The sequence below is a fragment of the Gallus gallus genome, chromosome 18 (assembly GCF_016699485.2).
Source record: "Gallus gallus isolate bGalGal1 chromosome 18, bGalGal1.mat.broiler.GRCg7b, whole genome shotgun sequence".
In the NCBI taxonomy this organism is placed as follows: Eukaryota; Metazoa; Chordata; class Aves; order Galliformes; family Phasianidae; genus Gallus; species Gallus gallus.
In genome coordinates this window covers 10,433,291-10,454,075 of record NC_052549.1, presented here as the reverse complement: position 1 = coordinate 10,454,075, position 20,785 = coordinate 10,433,291, and the positions used below count along the sequence as shown (strand labels likewise).

Genomic DNA, 20,785 nt, shown 5'->3' with positions numbered 1-20,785 from the left:
AGAAATCTGCTCACCCTAATGCGAAGGAGCAGGTCTGCATACCAGGCTCCTAAGCTGAGAAGAGAGGGGTAGGCGTAACATGTCCAGGATTCAGGCACGTTGTCATAGAAGAGAGCATTGGCCAGCTCTTCCATGTCCGATGTAATCGTTAGTTCTCCCTTAAAAAATACAAAAGTTGGGGCAGTTGCAGCTGGAAGAAGTAAGGCTGATGGCCCCATACAAAGCACAGGGCTGGTGTTAAAGCGTGAGCAAAGGCAGCAGAGTGGTTTGTACAAGCTGGGCTTTAAAACAAGCAGCAGCTATTTGCAGATCACAGGAAACTGTTGGGTAGGGAAAGGTGCTTTCACCCCAGTGCATACCTTTAGCCCCAGATCTAATTCTTTCAAAGAGCGCCTGATTTCATGGGTCAGAATGTTCATTCTTTCACATTCCTGGAAGGCAACCACCACGTATGGTGTCTTATTCTCTGCTTTAGCCATGATCTCTGCCATGTTGAACGGCTCCGGCAGCTTCTCGATGATCTCGTCCAGGACTGACTTCACCTGGAAAAAGCAGACCACAAAACTGCTATTATTTAAGGGAAAATGCAGTGAGTTAACAGTTAAAAGGCAGTAAGGCTTTTTTCTTTCTCTGCCTTTGTGCTTTCCTGTGCTCCTTCCTTTGTTACTCATGTTCCATTCTTTGACTAACTGCTCTTGGACCTTAAAAAGCTGCAGCTTGTTGTTAATAGCCAGGAAGCTAAGGAGACTGAAATTCAAGTATGAAGGCCAAGGAGGCAGGAGGAAAGCTTTTATTTTTTTAATTAAAACAAAAAACAAGTCTGTGTTTTTAGAAGTAGTTCTCATGTGTGGAAATTAGTAGGTGTGCTTTATCTACTGAGCACAGCACGTGACCTGCATTATGCCACTGCACCTCTCTACCCAGCTCTGAGCGCTGCTGCCTTTGGTAACTTCACTGTGTTCACACTGAGCAAAGCCAAACAGGTTGGGCAGCATTTCTATCTACCCTTTGGGTTTCTTGGGGTGAGTGGAGGATTGCAGCTGATGGTGCTCAGCGCAGGGTTAGCGGGGCCTGCCTACTCTGGGACTGATGTGGGACCAGGGGAGGGGGAAAGGAGCCAGCAGGTCACCATGGCCACTGCTGTGTGTGTGCCGTGGCTCTGGGCTCTGCTTCCTCAGCAGGTATAGAGGGTGAAGCTCCTGCTGGTGTTCACTCACAGTGCCAGTACCAAATGGGATGAGGAGCCTGGGCATGAGGCACCGGTGCAAACACGCTCCAATAGAACCTCCTTGGCAGGAGTGTGCACCCTTTGTGGAGCTTGCTGCTGTGCCAGCATGCTAGCAGGGCCAGCTGTGACACTGAGCTGCGTTCCCTGCTCAGCTCTGTCCATCCCCCCCCCCACCAGCCACCCCCACTAAAGCAGCAGCATTTGCACTTACCTTTTCCTCGCGGGAGGCACCTGAGCCACCCACAGCATCAGATTCCTTGGGCTGCATTTCTAAAACTGTCCGAAAGAGCCTCTCGGAGGTGACGGTCAGGAAGCCAATCTCGGCGTTGGGATGGAGGCCGTACAGGTAGGGGCTCTCTGGTGGCAAGTTGTCATCGATGTACTCGTGGTAGCCCTGGGCAGGGGTGGAGCAGATATGTACATGGAAGTGCAAATTTCCTTTCAGCCTTGAAAAAGGCATCGCCACTTTCTGCTGTTGGTGCTTCACAGCTGCCTGCTGCTACGTAAGGTGATTTTCCACTTCTCTTACCTAAATCTGTTCCTTACCACCCCGGCCACAGCAGCTATTTTTCCAGTGATGCTGCATGTTTCCACTGGATGGAAAAAGCACAGCTTTTTTTTTCCTACACTCCAGCTTGGGTTGTGTGAGCGAATTCTGACCAGCGTGTGCTAATCCAGAGCAGTGGTTTTCCACAGCAACTTGTAATGCTAAGTATTACCTCCTGTGCTGAGAGAGCTCTTCCCTACCTTGTAATCCAGGCTGGGTGGGATGAGGAAGCCCGGGGCCAGGTGCAGCTCCCCGTCCAGCATCTCCACGTGGATGTATTCGCTCAGGTAGGTGCGGCACAGCCGCCGGTCCCAGTCGTCTGTGATGTGCCCTCCATACATGATTTCACCGAAGAGGTACCGGAGGTCATCCCACGGCACCTACCCAGAGACACTGCCATCAGCTGGCTGCAGTCCTTGCAGGGCTGCTCTGCTGTGTAACAGCTGCCGTGCAGCCCCTGACCTTGGGATTGGCCTCCAGGTAATTGTACAGGACATTAATGGAGATGGTCAGGTCCCCGTTGTTGAAGGGGTAGGAGCGGTTCCAGCCCTGGGCACCAAACTTGCGCCTTTCTGCCACCACAGCGTGGAAGTAGCAGAGTGCAAACAGGATGCACTTGAACTCGATCTCTTTGCTGCACATCTCCAGCGTGTCCTGCAGGGGAACGGCAGTGAGAGGGGGCTGGCAAGTGAAGAACGGAGGTTGCCATCCCATCTGACCGTGAGTGACGGCAAAGGGGAATTGAGGAGTATGTATTTAAAATAAAGAAGCAAACCCACATCTAATTCCATCTTTAAAAGGCTTTTTGGGTGGTTAACCATTGCCCTCCTTTGTTCATTAAAACACTTAGGATCTATACGTGCTCCTATGATTCCTTGTATGTGAGGCTGCTCAGAGGGAGGGAGCAGTGCAGGGAAGCAGTGCGGGTACCTGGGAGAAGAGGTCGAGGGCTTTGTGCAGGTTGGCATGCATGCCAGTGGGCGGCTCGTTGGTGATCTTAATGGCATTTTCCAGCAGCCCCTGTGGGATGATGTGTGCCTCGGGGCTGGGGGCCGGCTCGGCGCTCATGAACACGCGGTAGTCGGGGTGGCTGTCTGTGCTGTGCCTCTCCATGCGCTTCTCCAGCGTGCCCAGCCAGCGGGCCACCAGGTGGATGTTCTGCAAGACAAACCCTGTGTGTGCTGTGTGCCCTGGAATTCATTTCCTCCCTGGACCTCTGCAGAAGGCAGCTGCACCTCGGGCTGGGGACGCCGCTAGGGCAGTGTCAGTGCTGTGGGGTGATGGCTGTGCCATCGGGGGCTGTGCCCACCTGCAGGATGACCCAGTGCCCCTGTGCTGCTGCCACCTCCAGCGCCTGCTCCGCCACCACCTCCTGGCCCTGCCCCAGCGAGACGTTGTGGATCCTCCCGTTGTCGATGGTGAAATTCAGCTTCTTGCCTGAAAGGGGAGGAATGGGCTCTTTTTGTTAGTGCTGATGGGAGCACAGGGCAGCTCCTGCCATGCAGTGCGTCAAAGAGCACCGACCCATTGCCCTTTGTGATGCAGTGTGGTTGGGACCCGGCTTACCCAGCGCTTCCACGTCCTTCAGAGGGTCAACTCCAGGTGAGAGGATGAAAAACACGGGCGTGGAGGGGCTGCTCTCCTCGTACGACTTGGAGAACTCCACACTCCTGCCTTCCACAAACTTGCTGCCCATCTTCTCTTCCACGAAGTTCCTGCAGGAGAGCAGCACCCCCCCGTGAGCTGGGGACACGTGCTGGCTGCAGGCGGCTCTTGGTGCAATGTGGGCACCTGACGGCGTAGGTCATCCTGTCGGGCCGCATGCAGCGCAGCATGCACAGCTTCTGCAGCGCCGTTTTGTTCTTCCACTCCTTGGGGAACACCTCCTTCTCGGGCACCTCGGACTCAACAAACTTTTTCCATCGCTTGGCAGAGCCCTCGATGTCACTGTCCAGGTTCTTGAACTCATCCATCTCTGAGAGGACCTGCAGACACAGGTCCTCGCTGGGTGCTGCCCCCCATCCGGGGGGGGTTAACACAGAGCTGTGTGCTGCAGTGCTGCTGGTTCTGCACTACCCCCCCCCCAACCCCCCCGGGGGCTGCAGCTCAATCCCAACCCACTACTATGCTGCACTTGGGACTGCACCATGAGCCATGACCAACCTTGATGCCACCCCAGCCCTGGGGCTGCAGGAAGTCCACGGGGGATGTGACGCCGGCCTTGGAAGGGAAGCGCAAGAGGAAGTCCAGCTCCGCCGGGCTCACCTCTTTCTTGATGGCCAGCACCTGGTGAGCCAAGAGCACGGGCTGGTGGCTGCTGCACAGGAGCCCCCCGCTCACAGCCCCAGCAAGAAGCTCCAATGGAGGGTAAGAGAGCAAAGGAGGAAGAGAACGCGTCCAAAATAACAAATTCACATCCAGTACCAAACATCGGAAAACCAACACATTTGCTCACATTACCTGGAAGGCAATCTGGGCCAGGAAGATGAGTTTGTCCTTCTCAAAGAGCCCGCGGGCGGTGTACATGAAGACGGAGTAGGTGATCTCGTCTGTCAGGTTGATCACCCGCTGCCCCACGTCCTCAGCCTGAGCTGTTCGTTGGATGGCTTTCTCAAAGACCACACTGAATGCCTAACAGAGAGCCGGGGGGGCTCAGTGCTGTGCTTTGGGCACATTGTTAGAGGCGTTCATGATGAAATACCCAACCCCTTCTCCACAGAAAGCCACCGCCTTACGCTCACCTTTAGGGAGAACTGGTAGATGGGGTTGATTTTGTTGAGGTCGCTCAGGATGAAGTACAGCAGGGATGCTCGTTCTGCTGCTGGCCGGTAGTTCTCCCTGGCCACGTTTATTTCCACCTCTGTGACTTTGGACTCCTTCACCTTGAGGCACACGAGTGCAGCGTTACGGCCGTGCCCCGCAGCATCGCCGGGTGCCCGCGCTGCCCAGGTACCTTCTCCTCGATCTCCATGGCCGTGCGCTTCGTCGTCTCCAGGTTCTCCACCAGCGCTGTGTCCCCCAGGAAGTTCCCCGAGGCGGCGGAGAGCCGGGCGAGCAGGGAGTCCTCCAGCTCCTTCAGGCGGATCTTGAACTCATTCTGGCTTTTCGTGAGGTTCGCCTGCACACAGCGCCCGGGAGAGGTGTGAGCCGTGGCTGCGGTGACGCTGCTGCCATCGCTGGGGGCTCAACAGCGCCAGTGCATGCAGCAACCAGGAGCAGCCCCTGCAGTGCCCAGCAGCTCATGTGGGCTCTCACCTTCAGTGCCTCCAGGTCGGGGCGCTCCTTGGCCACCACAGCGGCCAGCAGTTGGTCCTCCAAGCCCTCCCGCGTCACCAAGAAGTTGATCAGCGTGCACTGCGCCTGCATCTCAGGCTTGTAGTGTGGGTTGAAGTACTTGGTGTGCAGGATCAGGCGGAACTGCGGATGGTACTCCACTTCTTTGTCTCCTATCTTAATGTATCTGTTGGGGTAATTATGTTAATTTCTATGAGCTTGGCAGTAACTCACGCCAGAGAGAACCTGGTGGGGACAGGGAGATGGAGGTGGCTGGGAGGGGTCAGGGGCTCATCACAAACCCCACAGTTGAGCACACACCTGTGGGTGATAGGAGCAACCCCCCCATTTATCTGGATTTATGCTGCAGGTGTGCACAAGAACATGCTTCTCAAATGACCAAAAATGTCCCATCACCTATAAGCTCCCCCCACTGGAAATGCCATGGGAAAAGTGAAAAGTATGGGATGTGGCCAAAGCTCTTGTGTGAAAGGGGACAGGCCCCAGCTGCTGCCATGCAAAGGGGCACAAATGGGCATCACAGAGCAGCAATGGGTCTGCAGGCCCACCTGCCCTTCTTGACGGTGTTCCTGCCCAGCAGGTGGTCCAGCACCGGCTCCACTGTCTCGCCAATGTCCTCAATCAGCAGCGTGTGCCCTTCGGAAACCGCCTGCTCAATGGTGTCCAGGTAGCTGTGAGCGGGCAGGAGGGGGCTTATGGGGAGTTCGGGCAAACACACCCCAGCCACCCCAGCCACCCCAGCCCACCCCAGCCCACCTCCTCTGGCCCAGCCGGATGGCCTTCAGCCGCTCCCCGTATTTGTTCCTGATCCACTTGATGCCCTGCAGCTGAGCGTCCACCACCAGTGGCCACCGCTGCGTGTTGCAGAGGATGGTAGCGTTCTCGGTGGAGGTGCGGTCGCTGGGCAGCCCCTGGTTGCTCCACGTGGCCACGTCGGCGGCGTCGGTGAGGAGGCTGAGGGGGTCCAGCTCTGGCGTGGTGGGAATGGGCACCTGAAAGAGAGGGGACATTGGGGCCCCAGCCTGGAGCAGTGTGAGCCCCTCGGTGCCGGGGCAGAGCCGGGGGACTCAGAGCCGCACACCTTCAGCCCCTGCAGGTAGGGGACCCAGCACTTCTCCATCAGCTCAGCCCGGTACTTCTTGGTGAAGTAGCCGACGTAGGACACGAAGGCACAGATGAGCAGCACGTCCCCGCACAGCGTCTTCTCCTGCTCCCTGAACGTCTCCACCGACTCAGCCCAGCGCACGTTTTCGGACGCCAGCCCCCCGATCAGCCTGCGGACATTGAGCACAGTGTGGGCAAGGCCGGGCTGACCCCTCATCTGCTGTGACGGGCAGGGGCTGCCCACCCCAGGGCCCACAGCACCACCCCCTGCAGTTCCTGGCCCCGCTCGTGAGTGGGGATTTTTAGCCCGGGGGAGTGAGGACCCCGGTTCTGTGCGGGTGGCAGCACAGGGGGAGCCGTCTGCGCGGTACCTGTTGGCCAACGTGATGACTCTGTTGGTTGCATCAGCCTCCTGCTGACACTTGATTTTTTCGGCCGTCGCTTTCTCGAACTGCGCAGTCAGCGTTGCCAAATTGGCATTCAGGTCCTTCAAAAGACAACGCTCGCTGTGAGCTCCCACCCACACACAGCGCCAGCAGTGAGCAGGACGCCAACACAGAGCTCCGCGGGAGCGAGGAGCTCAGTGCTCCGTGAGAGGGCACAGCTGCAGCCGGGCTGGGGCCGCACGACCGACAGCCATCTCCCATTCACCATTGGCATCTCATCAGCCCGTAGCCATGGGGACACTGTCCGAGGCACACAGTCCTGCAGCCGCCCAGCCCGGGGGGAGCGCGCACTTACCGCAATCTTCTTCTTAATGCGGCTCAGTTTGTCTTGTGCCTCCGCCAGCTCCGCGTTGGCCTCCTCCAGCGCCAGCCTCTTGGGCTCCACCTCGCAGTACACCTTGTAGAAGCGGACGATGTTCAGGCACCAGGAGCACAGCCCCGCCGCGGCCGTCGACTTCGACATGATGAACTCCGGGTCGAAGGTGGGGTCCGTCTGGTAGCGCCTGCGGGGGGACGCGGCCCTGCAGCCCCTGCCCATGGGCGCAGCCCACCCCGGGTGCCACGCAGGGGAAGCAGCCATGCGCTCACTGGAACTCCTTGAGACACGCCTCGGGGATGTGCTCCTTGTCGAACTTCTTCAAGGCATCGAGGAAAGTGTCCACTTTCCCCATCATGATCTTGGCCGCCTTCCAGCTCCTGTCCTTGGGAATCTTGCCGTGCGGAGCCGTCAGGATCATCACGGCCGCCGTGACGTTCACCACCGCTTGGGGGGGGGACCCGAAGGACTTCAGCTCCGTCAGGTTGTTCTGGGAAGGGAGCACGGGGCGCTGAGCACCGCCGGGCACGGGGCACCCGGGGTCCCGCAGCCGCAGAGCTGCGCTCTCCCGTACCTTGTTGAGCGTGTCGAGGGCTTCCTGCGCGGCGATGAGCGCGGGCTCGGCCTTGGCCAGGTCGGTCTCGCAGGCTCGCTGCTTCTCAGCCACGTTCTGGGGAGGGGGAAGGGGCAAGGCGTGCTGAGCGGTGCCGGGTACGGAGCAGTGGGTGCCGCCAACGGGTGCTGCCCAGCGCCACGTACCGTGTTGATGGCCTGGACCTTCAGCTCCTCCTCATCAGCGATGGCTTTCTCCTTGCTGACCTTCTCTGTTTCGACGCCCACCACGTGGATCAGTTTATCTGCATCCTCGTTCTTCTGCTTCAGCTCTGCCTCCTGGACTGCCAGCGTGGCTTTCAGCTCATCCACCTACACAGCGAGGAGGATGGGAGAGGTCGGGCACCATCGATCCCTGAAGGGACCAGCGGGCTCCTCGGCTGGGGGCTGCATTGCCACCCGTGCCCCAGCAGCCCACGTGGCCCATTGCCCAAACCGAGAGCTCTGTGTGGGGCGAAGCCCTGCTCTCGTGCCCACCATCCCTCCTCAGGATGGAGCCGGACCATGCCCACCTGCAAGGCCGTGCTCTGCAGCTTTGTCAGGCCATTCTCCAGCCTCTCAATCTTGGCAGTAAGCTCGCTCCTCTTCTTAGAGAGCAGGGTTTGGTAGAGCTTTATCTGCTCCAGGAAGGTCTTTGGTGTGGTGTAGTTATAGCGTCGCTCCACAGCCAGGTAGGTCTGGGACATCTCCTTCACGCTCATGTGCACATAGGACATGAAATGGCTGATGGAGACCTTGACCTCGGGCTGCAGCAGAACAGCACAGTGAGCTCCGTAACACTGTGCATGAACGTGAGGGGTGAAGCTGAGCTGCACGCGCAGCAGTGCTCACCTCAATGTCCCCCGTCTCCTCCAGGAACCTGCTGCTGACAGACACCAGGGCGTCCTCTGGCCACTCATGGAACCAGTCGATGGCTGTGCAGTTGACTATGGCAGGGAACCTCCTTGCCCGCACGCGCAGAGTGGAGCCCACGGGGGAGAAGCACAGGATCACCTGGAACAGGCAGTGCTGGTGAGAGTGGTGGCTGCTCGTCCCCACCGCTGCATGCAGAGACTTCTCCTCTCACCCACTGAAGTCCCGTCCCTGTGCCCAGGGATGGTTGGCAGTGGTGTGCCCTGCTCTGCTTGGTGGGGACAGGCCAGCCCCAGCTCCCTTTGGCCACAGCCAGGGGGCTGCATGCACGCAGCCCTCCGCTCAAGAGGGAAACCCGTGGGTGTCAGCAGCTGCACCTCTGGGCCTCAGGGCACGAGGCGCTGGGGATCCTTTGAACACACCTTTTGCTCACACTCATCACAGCAGAACGAAACCGCAGCAGTCTGCATCATGTTTGTGAACAGACTTTGGATTAAAGACGTCAGAAGCCCTCACAAACACCACTCCCGGGCGCACACCTACCTTCAGTTGACGCCTGACCTTCTCTATAAATAATTTCCAGCAGTTTTCCCTTGAGTCTGGCAATCCGAGGAACTTCAAGTGTGGCCTCATGGCACTGATAATGTTTTCCAATTCATCATCCTGGAAAAGCCCCGGCACCTCCCCGGATGCCAAGAAGTCATTGATCAGGACCAAGAACGACTCCTCCGCCACCTGGGAGTCCGTCATCAGGAACACTGTAGGAACGTTCTTTACGGCTGCCTTGATGTACTGCGAGGCGAGGTCCAGCTGGGGAAGCAAGGGTTGTCAGGGCATGGCTGCGCTGCCCCAGGGCTGGGGGGATGTGGGGAGCCCCACTCTCACCTTCAGGTCTGGGATGCCATAGCCCTTCCTCAGTGTCATCTGAAACACGTCTAGAGAGCTGATGTAAGCAGCGAGCCGGGAAAGGCTCTGCTTCCCGCTGCCCCCCACCCCCACCAGCAGCGCGTTGCCTCGGGGGGACTCCAGGATCCGACTGATTCTGCAAACGTGAGACACTGCGTCCTCAAAGAGCACCTAAGGAAAACGTGAGAGAGGGATTACTATCCTGAATCACAGTGCCTAAAGCAGCGAACGCCCCAATTCACGCAGTGCCGCCGCCATCCTGCAGCGTGAGCTCACCAGGTTCATTGCCGCATTGACCTCATTGTAGCTGTCCAAGGCCTCTCCCAGCAGCTTGTTGAGTGATGGCCAGCTCGGCACTGGCAGGTACTTGGGCTCCCTGATGCCCTCGGCGAAGTGGCAGTAGATGTTGGGCTTGGCAAACACCGTCTCTTCGTTGAGGTCCTGGAAGAGGAATGGCAGTGGTGGGCACATGGAAAGAACCCCGTCCTGGTTCTGTGCCGCACTGCTCCTGGCACGGCGGCACTCAGCATCATCGCAACCCCACAGCTGCGTCACGCCCTCCTTTTCCAGCACAGCTTACAGCAAAGAATTTCTTGCAGGTGTCAGTTAGCATTTTCCCAAAGCTTTTCTGATCCTTGTCATCAACAAGCTTGTCCCCGTAGACACGCTCGGCTTCGTGCATCCAGAGCCTCACCAGGTCCACGGGGCTCCGCAGGCACTCGGGGGTGGAGAACAGCAGTCCCTGCAAACACAGGGACCCTCAGCCCATGGGGTTTGTTTGCTGCTGCTCAGAGCTGAGTTCAAGAGCAGCTTTGGGAAAGGTCATGGCACTGGGGCAGGGACACGGTGTGCCGCAAGGGTGCACGACAAAGGAAGGAAAGGAATAAATGCGCTTTAATGAGAACAACCTGCCCGGTACCTGGAATATGTTGGAGAGGTCCCGGAGGTTGAAGAGGTAGTGGAACTTGATGGCAGTGGGCAGGAAGGTGGCACTGACCCGCTGGTGCAGGGCTGTGGGCAGGGTGTGTGGTGAGCAGGCTGCTGAGCCTCACCTGGCACTGTCCTCCCTGTGCCCACTGCTGCCCTCCCCACACCGGTACCGGAGCTCACCCAGTGCAGCTGCCACCAGCTGCTCCTGCAGCCTCTGCACAGCCAGCGGCACCTTCTGCAGGGCCAGGTGCTGAGCCAGGATGGCACTGTAGATGGTCAGCAGTGCGTCCTGGCCGGGGAAGCTCACGGCGAAGACACAGAAGTGTCGCTACAGCAAGGAGCAGAGACTCAGGGGGAGCAGCACCCTGCTGGGCTGATGGAGCCGGCCAGCACTGAGGAGCTTCCCAGCCCCGTCTGTGCTCTGAGCCCAGGTTGGGACGCAGATCCCACCCCAGGAGAGCGGCACCGTGAGCCCTGTGTACCTGCAGCCTGGAGTCAATGGTGAAGGACCCCGCGGTTGGGTTCATGCAGGACACGTACTGACAGTTGTGGATGTCCTTCAGGGTCAGTTTGTTCCTGTCGTACCTGCATGGAACAGAGATATTGCCTTCAGGCGGGTTTCCCCAGCCCCACAGCACTGCCCTGTACCCATGGACAGACCCAGCCATCAGATGAGCATCACTGAGTGACACGTGTGCCAGCAGCCACCTACCAGTGCCCATGGTCCATGTGCTGCCGGATGAGTGTGTGCGGAGCCACAGTGCCATACTTGTCCACCTCGGGCATGTTCAAGTCATCAATGAAGTAAATGAGCCTCTTAGTGCCTGGTGGGCCATAGTTCCTCCCCGACTTCTTTTCCAGGGGCTTCTCCAGAATGGCTGCAAAGGGCGGAGAGCGTGGGCCACGGGGAAGCACAACGGAGCCCCCAAAGAGGCAGCTGTGGGCGGCCCTTACCCTGCAGCATGGCAGAGGTGGTGTAGAAGTTAAAAGGCACAGACTGCACCAGGTACTCCTCTGTGTTGAGAGCTTCGAGCTTGTCCCACATCAGCACAGTTTTCCCCGTGCCCGCATTCCCCACCAGCATCACCGGCCGCTGCTTCTCCATCAGCAGGTCCATGAAGTAGCGGATGCGGACGGTCTCGGTGGTGTGCACCATGGAGGCCTGGGGAAGGCACACGGTTGGGATGTGCCTCAGCACAGCGTGCCTGCAGCTGCTGGGCGCTTCTCTGGGCACTGCTGCTGCTCTGAGCAAAGGCAATGTCTCACCGCACCGATCTGGGCCCTCTCTACAGCAAAAGGCCCCAGCACTTGGCTATCCTAAGGGCTTTCTGACCAACAACTGGAGCCATCAGACACATCAAAACAACACAGCATCATTCCTGAGACTCGTGCCATGTCTTTTCTGGCCAACACACGGCACAGTCCAGCCCTGGTGCTTCCCCTTTTCCACCACGTCTTTGATGCAACCTCCCTCCCTCACTGCAGCATTTCAAAAGATGTATGCAAATCGTGTTGAGAATCCAAAGCCAGGCGTTGCACTGAAACTGAAAACAAGAGTTGCAGCTTGCAGCTCTCGCTGAGGTGTACGTGGAGTGAAGCAAAACTGCAGAGAGCTGCAAGTTCGCCTGATGCCATCACCTACAGCCCAGTGCCTGCAGTGCTGGGGATAAACAAAGCACGGCAATGAAGACAGCCTGTGGGAAATACCTGCAAGGGAACTTCGGGGTCGAGTTTGAATGTTGGCACTTTATCAGTCCAGGGCATGAATTTCTTTGTTTCTGGGTCGATGTAATAGTCGAATATCATCCCCTGAGCAGGAAACTTGACGGTTTTGAACTCGTTCACCCACCACTTGCTGAACTCTGCACGGTAATCTGTGAGCTGGAGGGAACCAAAAGAGAAAAACTCAGAACGTGGCCAACGTGGTCATTTGGGGCTCCCACAGCATCACAGCCCAACCTGGTCCTGGAACATGGCCCCGCCAAAGGCCCAGATGCACGCAAAGACAAAGAAGAGCTCATAGAGCTCACGGGGAGAGTCCGGTGGCACGTTCTGTGGCGTCAGAAGGCACTCCAGCAGGTACAGGATCATCTGTATCACCGTGATCTCAGGGATGGGGGTGATCTTCTTGAAGCCAAACTTGAGCTTCTCCAGGCACACGGGCACGTACTTGTCGAACAGGATCGTCAGATTGGCCTTCTCAGACTGCACGGCCCTCTTCTCGATCCAACTGGTCACCACACTGCGGAGGGATGGGTGAGCAGGGCTGCAGGGATCAGCGCCCCCCATCCCATCCCCATCCCTGTGCTCACGGGTTCCAGCCCAGGTCTGCGGGGTTGATGTAGAGGATCCCTGCCCGGGACACGGTGGCTGGCGTGGCGGTGCGCAGGTGGCTGATCTCAAAGAGCAGCCGCATGGTGGGGTTGAGGGGGATGCGCTCATTGCTGGCCAAGGTGAGGACCTGGGGGAAGTGGCTTGTCATAGGGGCAGCTCTGATTTTGGGGAGAGGGCACAAAGAGGTTTATCGTTCTCAGTTCAAAAGCCTAGCTCCCTGGGCGCGATGGCACCGACCTTATTGTCATCCATGACCGTGTTCAGGGACTCGATCCACATGGGGTCAATATCACCATCGAGGATGATCCACTTGGGCCCCTTATGTGTGATGTTGGCCAGGTCACGCATCGTTGAGGAAAACAGACCTGTCCATACAGAGACATGTGGGTTCTTCCTGCCCAGCTCTTCCCACTCAGATCAGGTTTGCTGGGGCACACGCTGGGTTGGTGCTTCCCCTGCACACACCTGTGCTCCCTCCTCTCCCCATCACCCCAGTCAAAAGCCCCAAGGCTTCCCATCGCTACCACCACACCACGGACAAGATGTTCACAAGGATGCATCTCATGAGAGCACTTCCCTGCGTGTCAGCCCCTCGCAGAAGGGTTGGATGAGCCTGGTCCCACCCAGTGTAAGCGCCTTTCCTGGAGCAGTGCCTGCCAGCTTTGGCCTCTCACCATCCTTCCACTCCCGTGTAGATGGATGGATAACCCCAAAAAGCTCATCACAGGTCACAGCCTTCGGGTCGAGGTCCACAGTGACTGGCTTCTGCTTCATGTTGCGGTATGTCTTGTTGAGTGACCTCAGCACCTACGGGATGGGACTGCTGCAGTGCTGGTGGCAGCTCCTGTAGGGCCCTGCAGCCTTTCTCCCAGCTCCCAGCCCCCCCTGGCTGTGTTTGGCTGCTACCTGGGATTTGCCACAGCCGGCGTTGCCGATGACGAAGACGGAGTGCCGCACCTGCAGCAGCTCCTCCAGCTGCACCACCTTCAGCACAAAGCTCTCCTCCGCCTGCAGCTTCAGCTCCAGCACCGACTGCTTGATGACCTGGGGGAGAGCGGGCGCTGATCCCCCCCACCCCTTTAGCCTCCCCCCGACCCTCACCCCCAGCACGCTGAGTCACCTTCTCAAAGCTCAGATCCCTCTTCCTGGGGACGTCCAGAGCAGGGAATAGGTCCCCAATCAGCCCCATGAACACAGGTAGGTCATCTGTCACGATCTTTGGGATGTTGAAGTCCCGTAAGGCTCTCATGAGGACCTGGTCCTCGGCACGGCTCGGGTCGCCCCTCTTCAAGGAGCCCGCTACCACCAGCACAGACTTGATAGCCCGCAGACCCCAGTCGTAGTGGTCCTGCCAAGCGGGCAACAAATGTCATTTCGGTGAGAGAGCTGCTTGAAATAAAACCACAGAGGGATATCCTCCCCTCCTCCCCACACTCAGCTGTCTGCACAGCGCCCCACAGACTGTCCTGGGGCCCAGGAATGGATGGCAGTCTGCCTTGCTTCCTGGGAAGCACATTTCTGTTGGCTTGTAAATCACTTCTGCTGAGATGTGGAACATCTGCACGCTTGCATCTTAGCCAGCTGTATTCTATTCTATTTTGGAACTTCTTGATTTCTTCCAGAAGGCAGAAATGCGTTGCATGAGTGTTGAAGTGGGATTTGTTCAGCCACAGAGCGGGACTTTGCAAGCCAGCACATTGCCAGCTGAGGGATCTCAAACTGTCAGGGCTGAAATTCACGTTAACTCTTTCCCTTAAAGAACCACAGATATTGTCCCGTTACCTGTTTGGACAGCAGCTCCTTGCAGAGTGTGTACAAAGTAATGAACTTCCTTGCTAGGAGCTTGGCATCAATAAAGCCTTCTGCAACGAGCATGATCTCACAGATGAGCTCAAAGTCCGGAACCACCATGGCACAGGGTCTGGGGAAGCAGAGAAGGTTAGCAGGGTGCATACACAGCCACAAGTCATCGTTTTTCCATTCAGATCATGCACTGCTGCTGTTAGAATGAGAAACAGGTGGCAACCTCATGCAGCCCCCCGCCGGCCCCCATTACACAGCCAGGTGCTCTGAGCACCTTCCTGCACTGAGCAGCCCCACAGCTCTGAGCTGAGTGCTCCGGGGGTCTCTTACAGCAGAGCCACCAGCACGCACGAGTGTCCTCGTGTACATGAGCAATGGCTTCAGTTCATGTCACAGCTGTGCCACGTTAATGGTGACCCATCTGCCTGCCCGTACCTGAACAGAGCCTTTAAGTTTTCGGGCAGTTCTGTCCGTCCTGCATAGCCAGGGTTCATCGTGATGAACAGCCCGACCGATGGCACCAGCGATATCGTCTCTCCGAGAAAATTGAACGTTTTCTTTCTCGCACGAATTGCATCCTGAACACATTTCACCTGGACAGGGAGCAGAGGCGTCAGCGCTGCGGTGCTTGTGGGGCTGCTGTCGGCTATGCGAGAACCCCGGCACCATCCACCTCCAAGCGACAAGGGAAGGCACCCACCTGCACTGCAATCACCGACAGCACCTCCACCGCGATGCGATTGAACTCGTCGAAGCAGCCCCAGGCTCCGGTCTGAGCGAGCCCCTTATAGATATTGCCGCAGGACTGGAGAGCAAAGCAAAGGGAAGAGGCTTCAGAAGCACCGAGCGCCCCAAGCATCAGCTGCAGAGCGTGCTGCCGAGAGCTGCTCCTGTTTGGAGCTGGGAGCTGCTCCCTCGGGAAGCGGTGAGCATCAATGCGGCAGCCCCCGGCTCCCAGCAGCTGCTGCCTGACCCCACAGCTCTCGTGGGTCTGGGAGAGCAGAGCGAGGTCCCGGCACCATTTCAGGGCACGGCTGTGGGAACTGCAGCACAGGCAGTGGTGCACATGAGGGCTCTCCCCAAGCCCCACCCCCTACCTTATAGTCCATCTGCTCGGAGCAGTTGAAGACGTAGACCATCATGCCCACCGCCCGGCCCAGGTCCTTGGTGGTCTCTGTTTTCCCGGTGCCCGCAGGGCCAGCAGGGGCCCCTCCCATGAAGAGATGCAGGGACTGCGTCAGGGTGATGTAGCACCTGGGGGTGATGGTGGGGGATGAGTACAGCCGCGTGGAGCCGAGCCCGGGGCACGGGGAGCCGAGCCCTACCGGTCGGTCAGCGGGGTGATGACGAGCCGTGGTGTGTTGCCCAGGTACTCGTAGGCGTACTGCAGCTGCGCGTCGCAGATGTTGGCATAGCAGTGCCTCTGGCCCTCGTCCCAGCGGTGCCGCAGCTGTGACTGCCATGCAAACTCCTGCGCGGTCTCCACCTGCGGGGCAGCCATCACCACCCGCTCCCACCCCCACCATTGGGGTGCTCCTTGAGGGGACGTTCCTTGGGCTGCTCCAACCCAGAACCGGGTCCTCCCCCCCTCCCCAAAGGGATCCGTCCCCCTGCTGTGCTCCGGGTACCTTTGCTTCCCCTCTGACCTCCTCACGCACTTTGGCTACTTTGCAAACTTTACAAAGGATAATAACAGGAGTGAAGCTCAGAGGTGCTGAGAAAGCAGTGAAAATACCATCTGGCGACTTCTACCTTCGTGAGGATCATTTTGGCCACGACGTCTCTGGCGTGCACATCGATGGTGCAGATCGTCATGATCTTCATTCTGTCTCCCGCAGACAAGTTCCCAATGAGCAGCGAGATCAGCGCGTTCAGCTGAGTGATCTGAGGAAGGAAAGAAGTGAGAAAGAGAAAAATTCCACCACATTTTCCTCCCTGTCTGCACCCCCCCATCCCGCTGACAGCAGCAGGGACTGCAGGACGGGGTCAGCGGGAGACAAACCTGCTTTTTGTTGTAGTCCTTAATTGCATTTTCATAGCCCTCCTCCAGCCTTGCGAAGGCCATGCCGACTTCTGTGGTCCACCAGATCTGGGTGCAGGTCAGAGCAACCTGCAATCAATTAAGCAGACAAAATACCCATCAGCGGGTCTGGCGCTGGCCTGTCAGCCCAGCCCAGCCCTGCGGCAGCCCCACCTGTGCCGGGTAGTCAAACACCCACTGCTCCCGTGGCTTGTCCTCATAGCTGGCCACGGCCTCGGGGATCAGGTGCCGCAGCGTGGAGCGCATGCTGTCCAGCACGCGGTTCAGCCACACCTCCACCTGTGTGTGCGGATCTCTGAGCATTTCCCAGCCCTGCTCAGTTCTGGCCACATGCAGGTTAAGCTGCTGGCATGGAACTGCCCTCCTGCTGCAGGCTCACAGCAGCCCACATGGCGACCAGAGCCGCTGCTCTGTGCCCTAAGGAGGGGACATAGGGGCAGGGAGCACACACTATGCGTGCCTGATGCACGCAGCTGCTCGCCCTGCACACCGTGCTGGTGGCACCTGAGGCACTGCTCAGCACTGCTCTCCCCACTTGATAAAAGACTGCATGAAAGCCCCATCTGACAGTGCAAACTGCAGTTTATGGAGCACGAAGGGGGGGGTGAGCAGATGGACCACGCTGCAGCCGCCCGAGGGGCTGCACGGCTCAGTGCTTTGGCATTCTCCATGGCTCCATTGCTCTGTTCCAGGCTTCTTCTCAGCCCAGGCTCCACAGCCCCCACCCCATGTGCAGCAGCTCCCAGCCCCACTGACCTGCCCGGACAGATCGCACTCTGCGCTCAGCGGCACAAACTCCTCCTCTTTGCTGAACATCCCCAGGGCCGTCTTCAGCGGCTTTTTGTCCGGGCTCATCTTGAACTTCAGCTTAGCGAGACTGTCAAACAGCTTCGAGAGGTGACGGGACACCTGTGGGCAGCAGCAGCAGGAGCCCCATTGGGGTCAGAGGGCGTTTTGCAGCTCAGGGTGCTGCATCCCTGTGCCGCAACGGGTCAGGGACACTGTTCAGTTCGGAGATTTTAAGACATCTGCAATATGTCAGGACGTGATTGAGGTGGGCTGCACCTCCTGGTTTGTGCTCAGCCCATACCTCAGTTGGCTCGTTCCCATTAGATAGAATGTCAAGCAGATCCGCGGAGGAAACGAAGTAGAACCTGGGGAAGGCCAGTCGCTTTGTCTCCAGGTATTCGGCCAAAGCCTTCTCACAGACCGCCAGCCTGGCAGGAAGCAAGGAGGGGAAAAAATAGCTGCAAAAATGTACCCATCTTTACCATTTGCAATTGTAACGATGCTAAATAAGATGACACTTTGGCTGCTGGGGAAAGCAAACTCCTCCTTTGGCCTTAGGACAGGCTGCGGGGGTTCCTCCACAACGCTCCATCAGGATGAGATGACCCAAACCCACCTCTTCTGCAGTGCCTCCAGCTTGCTGAAGAGGCCGGGTTTGTTGGTAGCTTCGATGACATTGGGGGTTTTCACTGCGTCGGCCATCAGTTCCTGCAAGACAAAAAGGATTGGGCTGTACCTGAAGCAGCAGTGGGCTCTGGGGCCCAGGAAGGGTCGGGCTTCTCACTTTGAAGTCCTTATCGATGGAATCGAACTGCCTGGAGTCCTCTGGCAGCTGGCTGCGGATGTCTTCGGAGCCGATGAAGATGCTCTCCAGGTGACTCCACGTCCTCTGCACCTCAAACCAGATGCTGATCACGGAGTCGGCGGTCGACAGCTTCTGCTGCCAGCCCGACACCTCCTGGAGGAAGAAGGCGAGGTACTTGGAGGCCATCAGGTTCTGCAGCTGCACTTGGTTGTCCTCCAGCGTCTCGATGAGCACTTCGTCCGACTTGAGGAGCATGATGCCCGTCCTGGAGTGGGGCTCGTGCTCAAACTCCATCGTGGCCCAGGTACTGTCCAGGGCGCTCAGCACCTACAGTGTGAGGAATGGGCACGAGTTGCCGGGGCTGCGTGCTGCTGTGGGCTGCAGGGGCTCTCCGCAAAGCGAGTGCAAACCGAGCAGGGATTCATTACCGTACCTTCTCCATCCCCGACTCCTTCACAGCTTTGTCCACGATGCCACGAACCTCATCCTCGAACTTGTGCAGGTTCAGCTGCAGAAGATCTGCCAGGGTTGTGTCCTTGGACATAGTGAAGTTCACCTGTGGCAGAACCGGCACTGTTGGGCACGGCCCCCCCGGTGCAGCCTCCCCCCCTTTGGCTCGGAGCACACCTTGGTTGCCTGCATGAGCTCATGCCAGTGCCGATCCCTGATGGCCGGGTTCTGCAGCTCATTGACCGCACGCAGGGACGTCATCATGTTCTTCACGCTGTTGTCCAGCCCTGTGAACGCATCCCAGCTTCTCATCTCCTTATCCAGGCTCCGAATGTCTTTAGCAAATTTCTTGCAGTCGATGTCCATCTGCTCGACGTTGATATCCTTCCATCTGGTGGTTTTCCAGTCATCGATGCTCGTGTTGACCTGCAGTCGGGAGGACACTGTCAGAGGGCCTGTGCACCCAGCCCAGTGCACAGAGCAGAACGGCGGTGCCCTCTGCACCGCACTGCCTCACAGACCACAGCACACACCAGCACAATCATGTCCCAGAGCTGCTTCAGCAGACGCACATCCCTGTGGCACGCTTTGAGCTGCTTATACTCCGGGACGGCCACTTCAAACAGCCCGGCTGACTTGGACAGCTCAGCCACGTCGCTCTCCATGGCAGCAATGCCCTTCTGTTGCTGGAGGAGAGAAGGAAAAGAGCTCAGCCGGAGACCACGTGCCCTGCCCTGGGGACAGCACTGTGCTGTGGCTCTCCTATCTGGAACTGCCCACCAGTGCAGCGTGGCCAGGCATCGCCCTCCCTACCTTGCTGAGGGCTCTGTAGGGCTCTGGGTCAGTGTAGGAGAAAGGGGCTTTTTCCCGGAACTTCTCCCTGAAGGCGTGCTGCCGGGCCTGCGGGACGCAGAGGGGTTGGTGTCTGTGGTGCACGGGGGTGATGTGGAACCACCCGTTTGCCCCCGCCCCCCTCGGCGCCGCACCTCTAACTGCTGGCATTTCCTGCGGATGATGTTCACCTCGTTTGCTTGCAGAGGTGCCACGTTCTGCTTCACGCGGAAGGAGAGCTTCTTGGTGTTGTCCCACTGCTCGGGCAGCTCCTGCATCACACACTGCATTACAGCCCGCCCCATGAGCCCGCACCTCGCCCCGCACCCTGACCCACTCACCTGGAGCTGCTGGTGCACCTCCTCGGGCATCTCCTCCCCATACGTGCTGAGCAATGCGATGGTTTCCTTCAGGGGCCCAAACATGCCATCGGTGGCCGCCTGTCGGTCCTTCACCCTCAGCAGGTGCCCCATCACCTCTACTAGTCCATCATAGTCTCCTTCTTGCACCTGCTTGCTCAAGCCAGCGGTGGCTTCCTTGATGAAGGCCTCCAGCTCCTGCAGGCTGGGGACAGGTGGGGGCTCAGAGGAGCTCAGGGTGCCGTGCCCCCCAGCGATGCCATCCCCTGTTACCTGCTGGTGACGTGGTCGGTGAGGTGCTGCCGCAGTGCCCGGCCCCGGCTGCGTGCAGCGCTCAGCAGCACCTGATTGAAGGGGCGGCAGTCGCTCTGCAGCCACCCCCTGAACACCACGGTGCTGGCAAAGCCCGACACCTCCTGGCACAGCTCCTCGCACGCATCGATCTGTGGGATGGATGGAGGCAGTCACAGCCCGCAGCTGGCAGTCCCCGGGCACACGCGCCCCCATGTCCTCCCCGTACCTCCTCCTGGAAGAGCTGCAGCGATGGAGGTCCCTCATGTGGGGGTGCCTCGGGCTCTCCGGTGCTCTGGAAGGTGAGGAAGTGCTGCAGGAACTCCTCGGGGCTCTCCAGCCACAGCTCTGCGTACTCCTCGAAGCTGGCGCGGTGCTCCTCGCCCTCAGCCATGGCATCAGCCGCCAGCGACATCACCTCCTCCCGCATCCTGCTGAGCTCTGCCTCCTCCTCCAGCTCGGCCTGCGGGGATGGCACAGCTCCGGGCACCGCCTGGGGCTGCAGGGGTGCACTCACCCCCGGGAGCTCACCTTGTAGCTCAGCTTCCCCTCCAGCAGCCGGGGCATGCACGCTGCGCAGCCATACATGTCGGCCAGCAGGTCCTCCAGCAGCTTCAGGAAGCTGTTCTCATCCGTCACATCCAACGAGGGCCGGAAGCCCACCGCGCCGTCACACAGCTCCATGCACACCTCGAACAGTGGGGCCACGTGTGCCTGGAAGAGAGCAGCATCTGAGCGTCCCCATGGACCCCACGGTGGGGACGGAACAGCCACACCACTGAACAGAACACCCAGAGGGGGGAACAGTGCATGGGGGTGAATGTGGGCACAGAGCAGCAGAGCAAAC

The 20,785-nt window shown here is 58.6% G+C and overlaps 1 protein-coding gene across 4 annotated transcripts in view; it reads right to left on the bottom strand.

The window, feature by feature from the left end:
- The window catches only part of DNAH17 (dynein axonemal heavy chain 17), a 28,810-nt gene that overhangs the window by 1,746 nt on the left and 6,279 nt on the right, over window positions 1-20,785 (bottom strand). For 3 of the 4 annotated variants that reach the window (XM_040649865.2, XM_040649867.2, XM_040649866.2), the window contains exons 19-79: window positions 20,470-20,652; window positions 20,168-20,401; window positions 19,921-20,090; window positions 19,630-19,852; window positions 19,444-19,560; window positions 19,271-19,357; window positions 18,991-19,143; window positions 18,635-18,883; window positions 18,441-18,563; window positions 17,987-18,334; window positions 17,819-17,910; window positions 17,504-17,630; window positions 17,170-17,322; window positions 16,567-16,692; window positions 16,375-16,482; window positions 16,125-16,256; window positions 15,698-15,858; window positions 15,470-15,626; window positions 15,073-15,177; window positions 14,808-14,965; window positions 14,352-14,490; window positions 13,690-13,917; window positions 13,476-13,613; window positions 13,244-13,376; window positions 12,807-12,934; window positions 12,548-12,696; window positions 12,195-12,477; window positions 11,943-12,116; window positions 11,190-11,397; window positions 10,948-11,113; window positions 10,718-10,820; window positions 10,416-10,563; window positions 10,225-10,316; window positions 9,886-10,047; window positions 9,582-9,746; window positions 9,285-9,476; window positions 8,943-9,209; window positions 8,379-8,540; window positions 8,060-8,293; window positions 7,695-7,859; window positions 7,510-7,605; window positions 7,208-7,425; window positions 6,915-7,122; window positions 6,545-6,660; window positions 6,151-6,343; window positions 5,826-6,061; window positions 5,618-5,740; window positions 5,031-5,235; window positions 4,729-4,893; window positions 4,517-4,657; window positions 4,236-4,406; window positions 3,939-4,061; window positions 3,567-3,760; window positions 3,342-3,490; window positions 3,085-3,212; window positions 2,706-2,933; window positions 2,238-2,429; window positions 1,976-2,155; window positions 1,440-1,622; window positions 360-542; window positions 15-158 (exon numbers count right to left, since the gene is read on the bottom strand). In XM_040649865.2, coding sequence (XP_040505799.1) covers window positions 15-158; window positions 360-542; window positions 1,440-1,622; window positions 1,976-2,155; window positions 2,238-2,429; window positions 2,706-2,933; window positions 3,085-3,212; window positions 3,342-3,490; window positions 3,567-3,760; window positions 3,939-4,061; window positions 4,236-4,406; window positions 4,517-4,657; window positions 4,729-4,893; window positions 5,031-5,235; window positions 5,618-5,740; window positions 5,826-6,061; window positions 6,151-6,343; window positions 6,545-6,660; window positions 6,915-7,122; window positions 7,208-7,425; window positions 7,510-7,605; window positions 7,695-7,859; window positions 8,060-8,293; window positions 8,379-8,540; window positions 8,943-9,209; window positions 9,285-9,476; window positions 9,582-9,746; window positions 9,886-10,047; window positions 10,225-10,316; window positions 10,416-10,563; window positions 10,718-10,820; window positions 10,948-11,113; window positions 11,190-11,397; window positions 11,943-12,116; window positions 12,195-12,477; window positions 12,548-12,696; window positions 12,807-12,934; window positions 13,244-13,376; window positions 13,476-13,613; window positions 13,690-13,917; window positions 14,352-14,490; window positions 14,808-14,965; window positions 15,073-15,177; window positions 15,470-15,626; window positions 15,698-15,858; window positions 16,125-16,256; window positions 16,375-16,482; window positions 16,567-16,692; window positions 17,170-17,322; window positions 17,504-17,630; window positions 17,819-17,910; window positions 17,987-18,334; window positions 18,441-18,563; window positions 18,635-18,883; window positions 18,991-19,143; window positions 19,271-19,357; window positions 19,444-19,560; window positions 19,630-19,852; window positions 19,921-20,090; window positions 20,168-20,401; window positions 20,470-20,652 — 10,218 coding nt within the window. The remainder of the gene's footprint in view (window positions 1-14; window positions 159-359; window positions 543-1,439; window positions 1,623-1,975; window positions 2,156-2,237; window positions 2,430-2,705; window positions 2,934-3,084; window positions 3,213-3,341; window positions 3,491-3,566; window positions 3,761-3,938; window positions 4,062-4,235; window positions 4,407-4,516; window positions 4,658-4,728; window positions 4,894-5,030; window positions 5,236-5,617; window positions 5,741-5,825; window positions 6,062-6,150; window positions 6,344-6,544; window positions 6,661-6,914; window positions 7,123-7,207; window positions 7,426-7,509; window positions 7,606-7,694; window positions 7,860-8,059; window positions 8,294-8,378; window positions 8,541-8,942; window positions 9,210-9,284; window positions 9,477-9,581; window positions 9,747-9,885; window positions 10,048-10,224; window positions 10,317-10,415; window positions 10,564-10,717; window positions 10,821-10,947; window positions 11,114-11,189; window positions 11,398-11,942; window positions 12,117-12,194; window positions 12,478-12,547; window positions 12,697-12,806; window positions 12,935-13,243; window positions 13,377-13,475; window positions 13,614-13,689; window positions 13,918-14,351; window positions 14,491-14,807; window positions 14,966-15,072; window positions 15,178-15,469; window positions 15,627-15,697; window positions 15,859-16,124; window positions 16,257-16,374; window positions 16,483-16,566; window positions 16,693-17,169; window positions 17,323-17,503; window positions 17,631-17,818; window positions 17,911-17,986; window positions 18,335-18,440; window positions 18,564-18,634; window positions 18,884-18,990; window positions 19,144-19,270; window positions 19,358-19,443; window positions 19,561-19,629; window positions 19,853-19,920; window positions 20,091-20,167; window positions 20,402-20,469; window positions 20,653-20,785) is intronic. The other variant, XM_040649868.2, reaches the window with a different exon arrangement.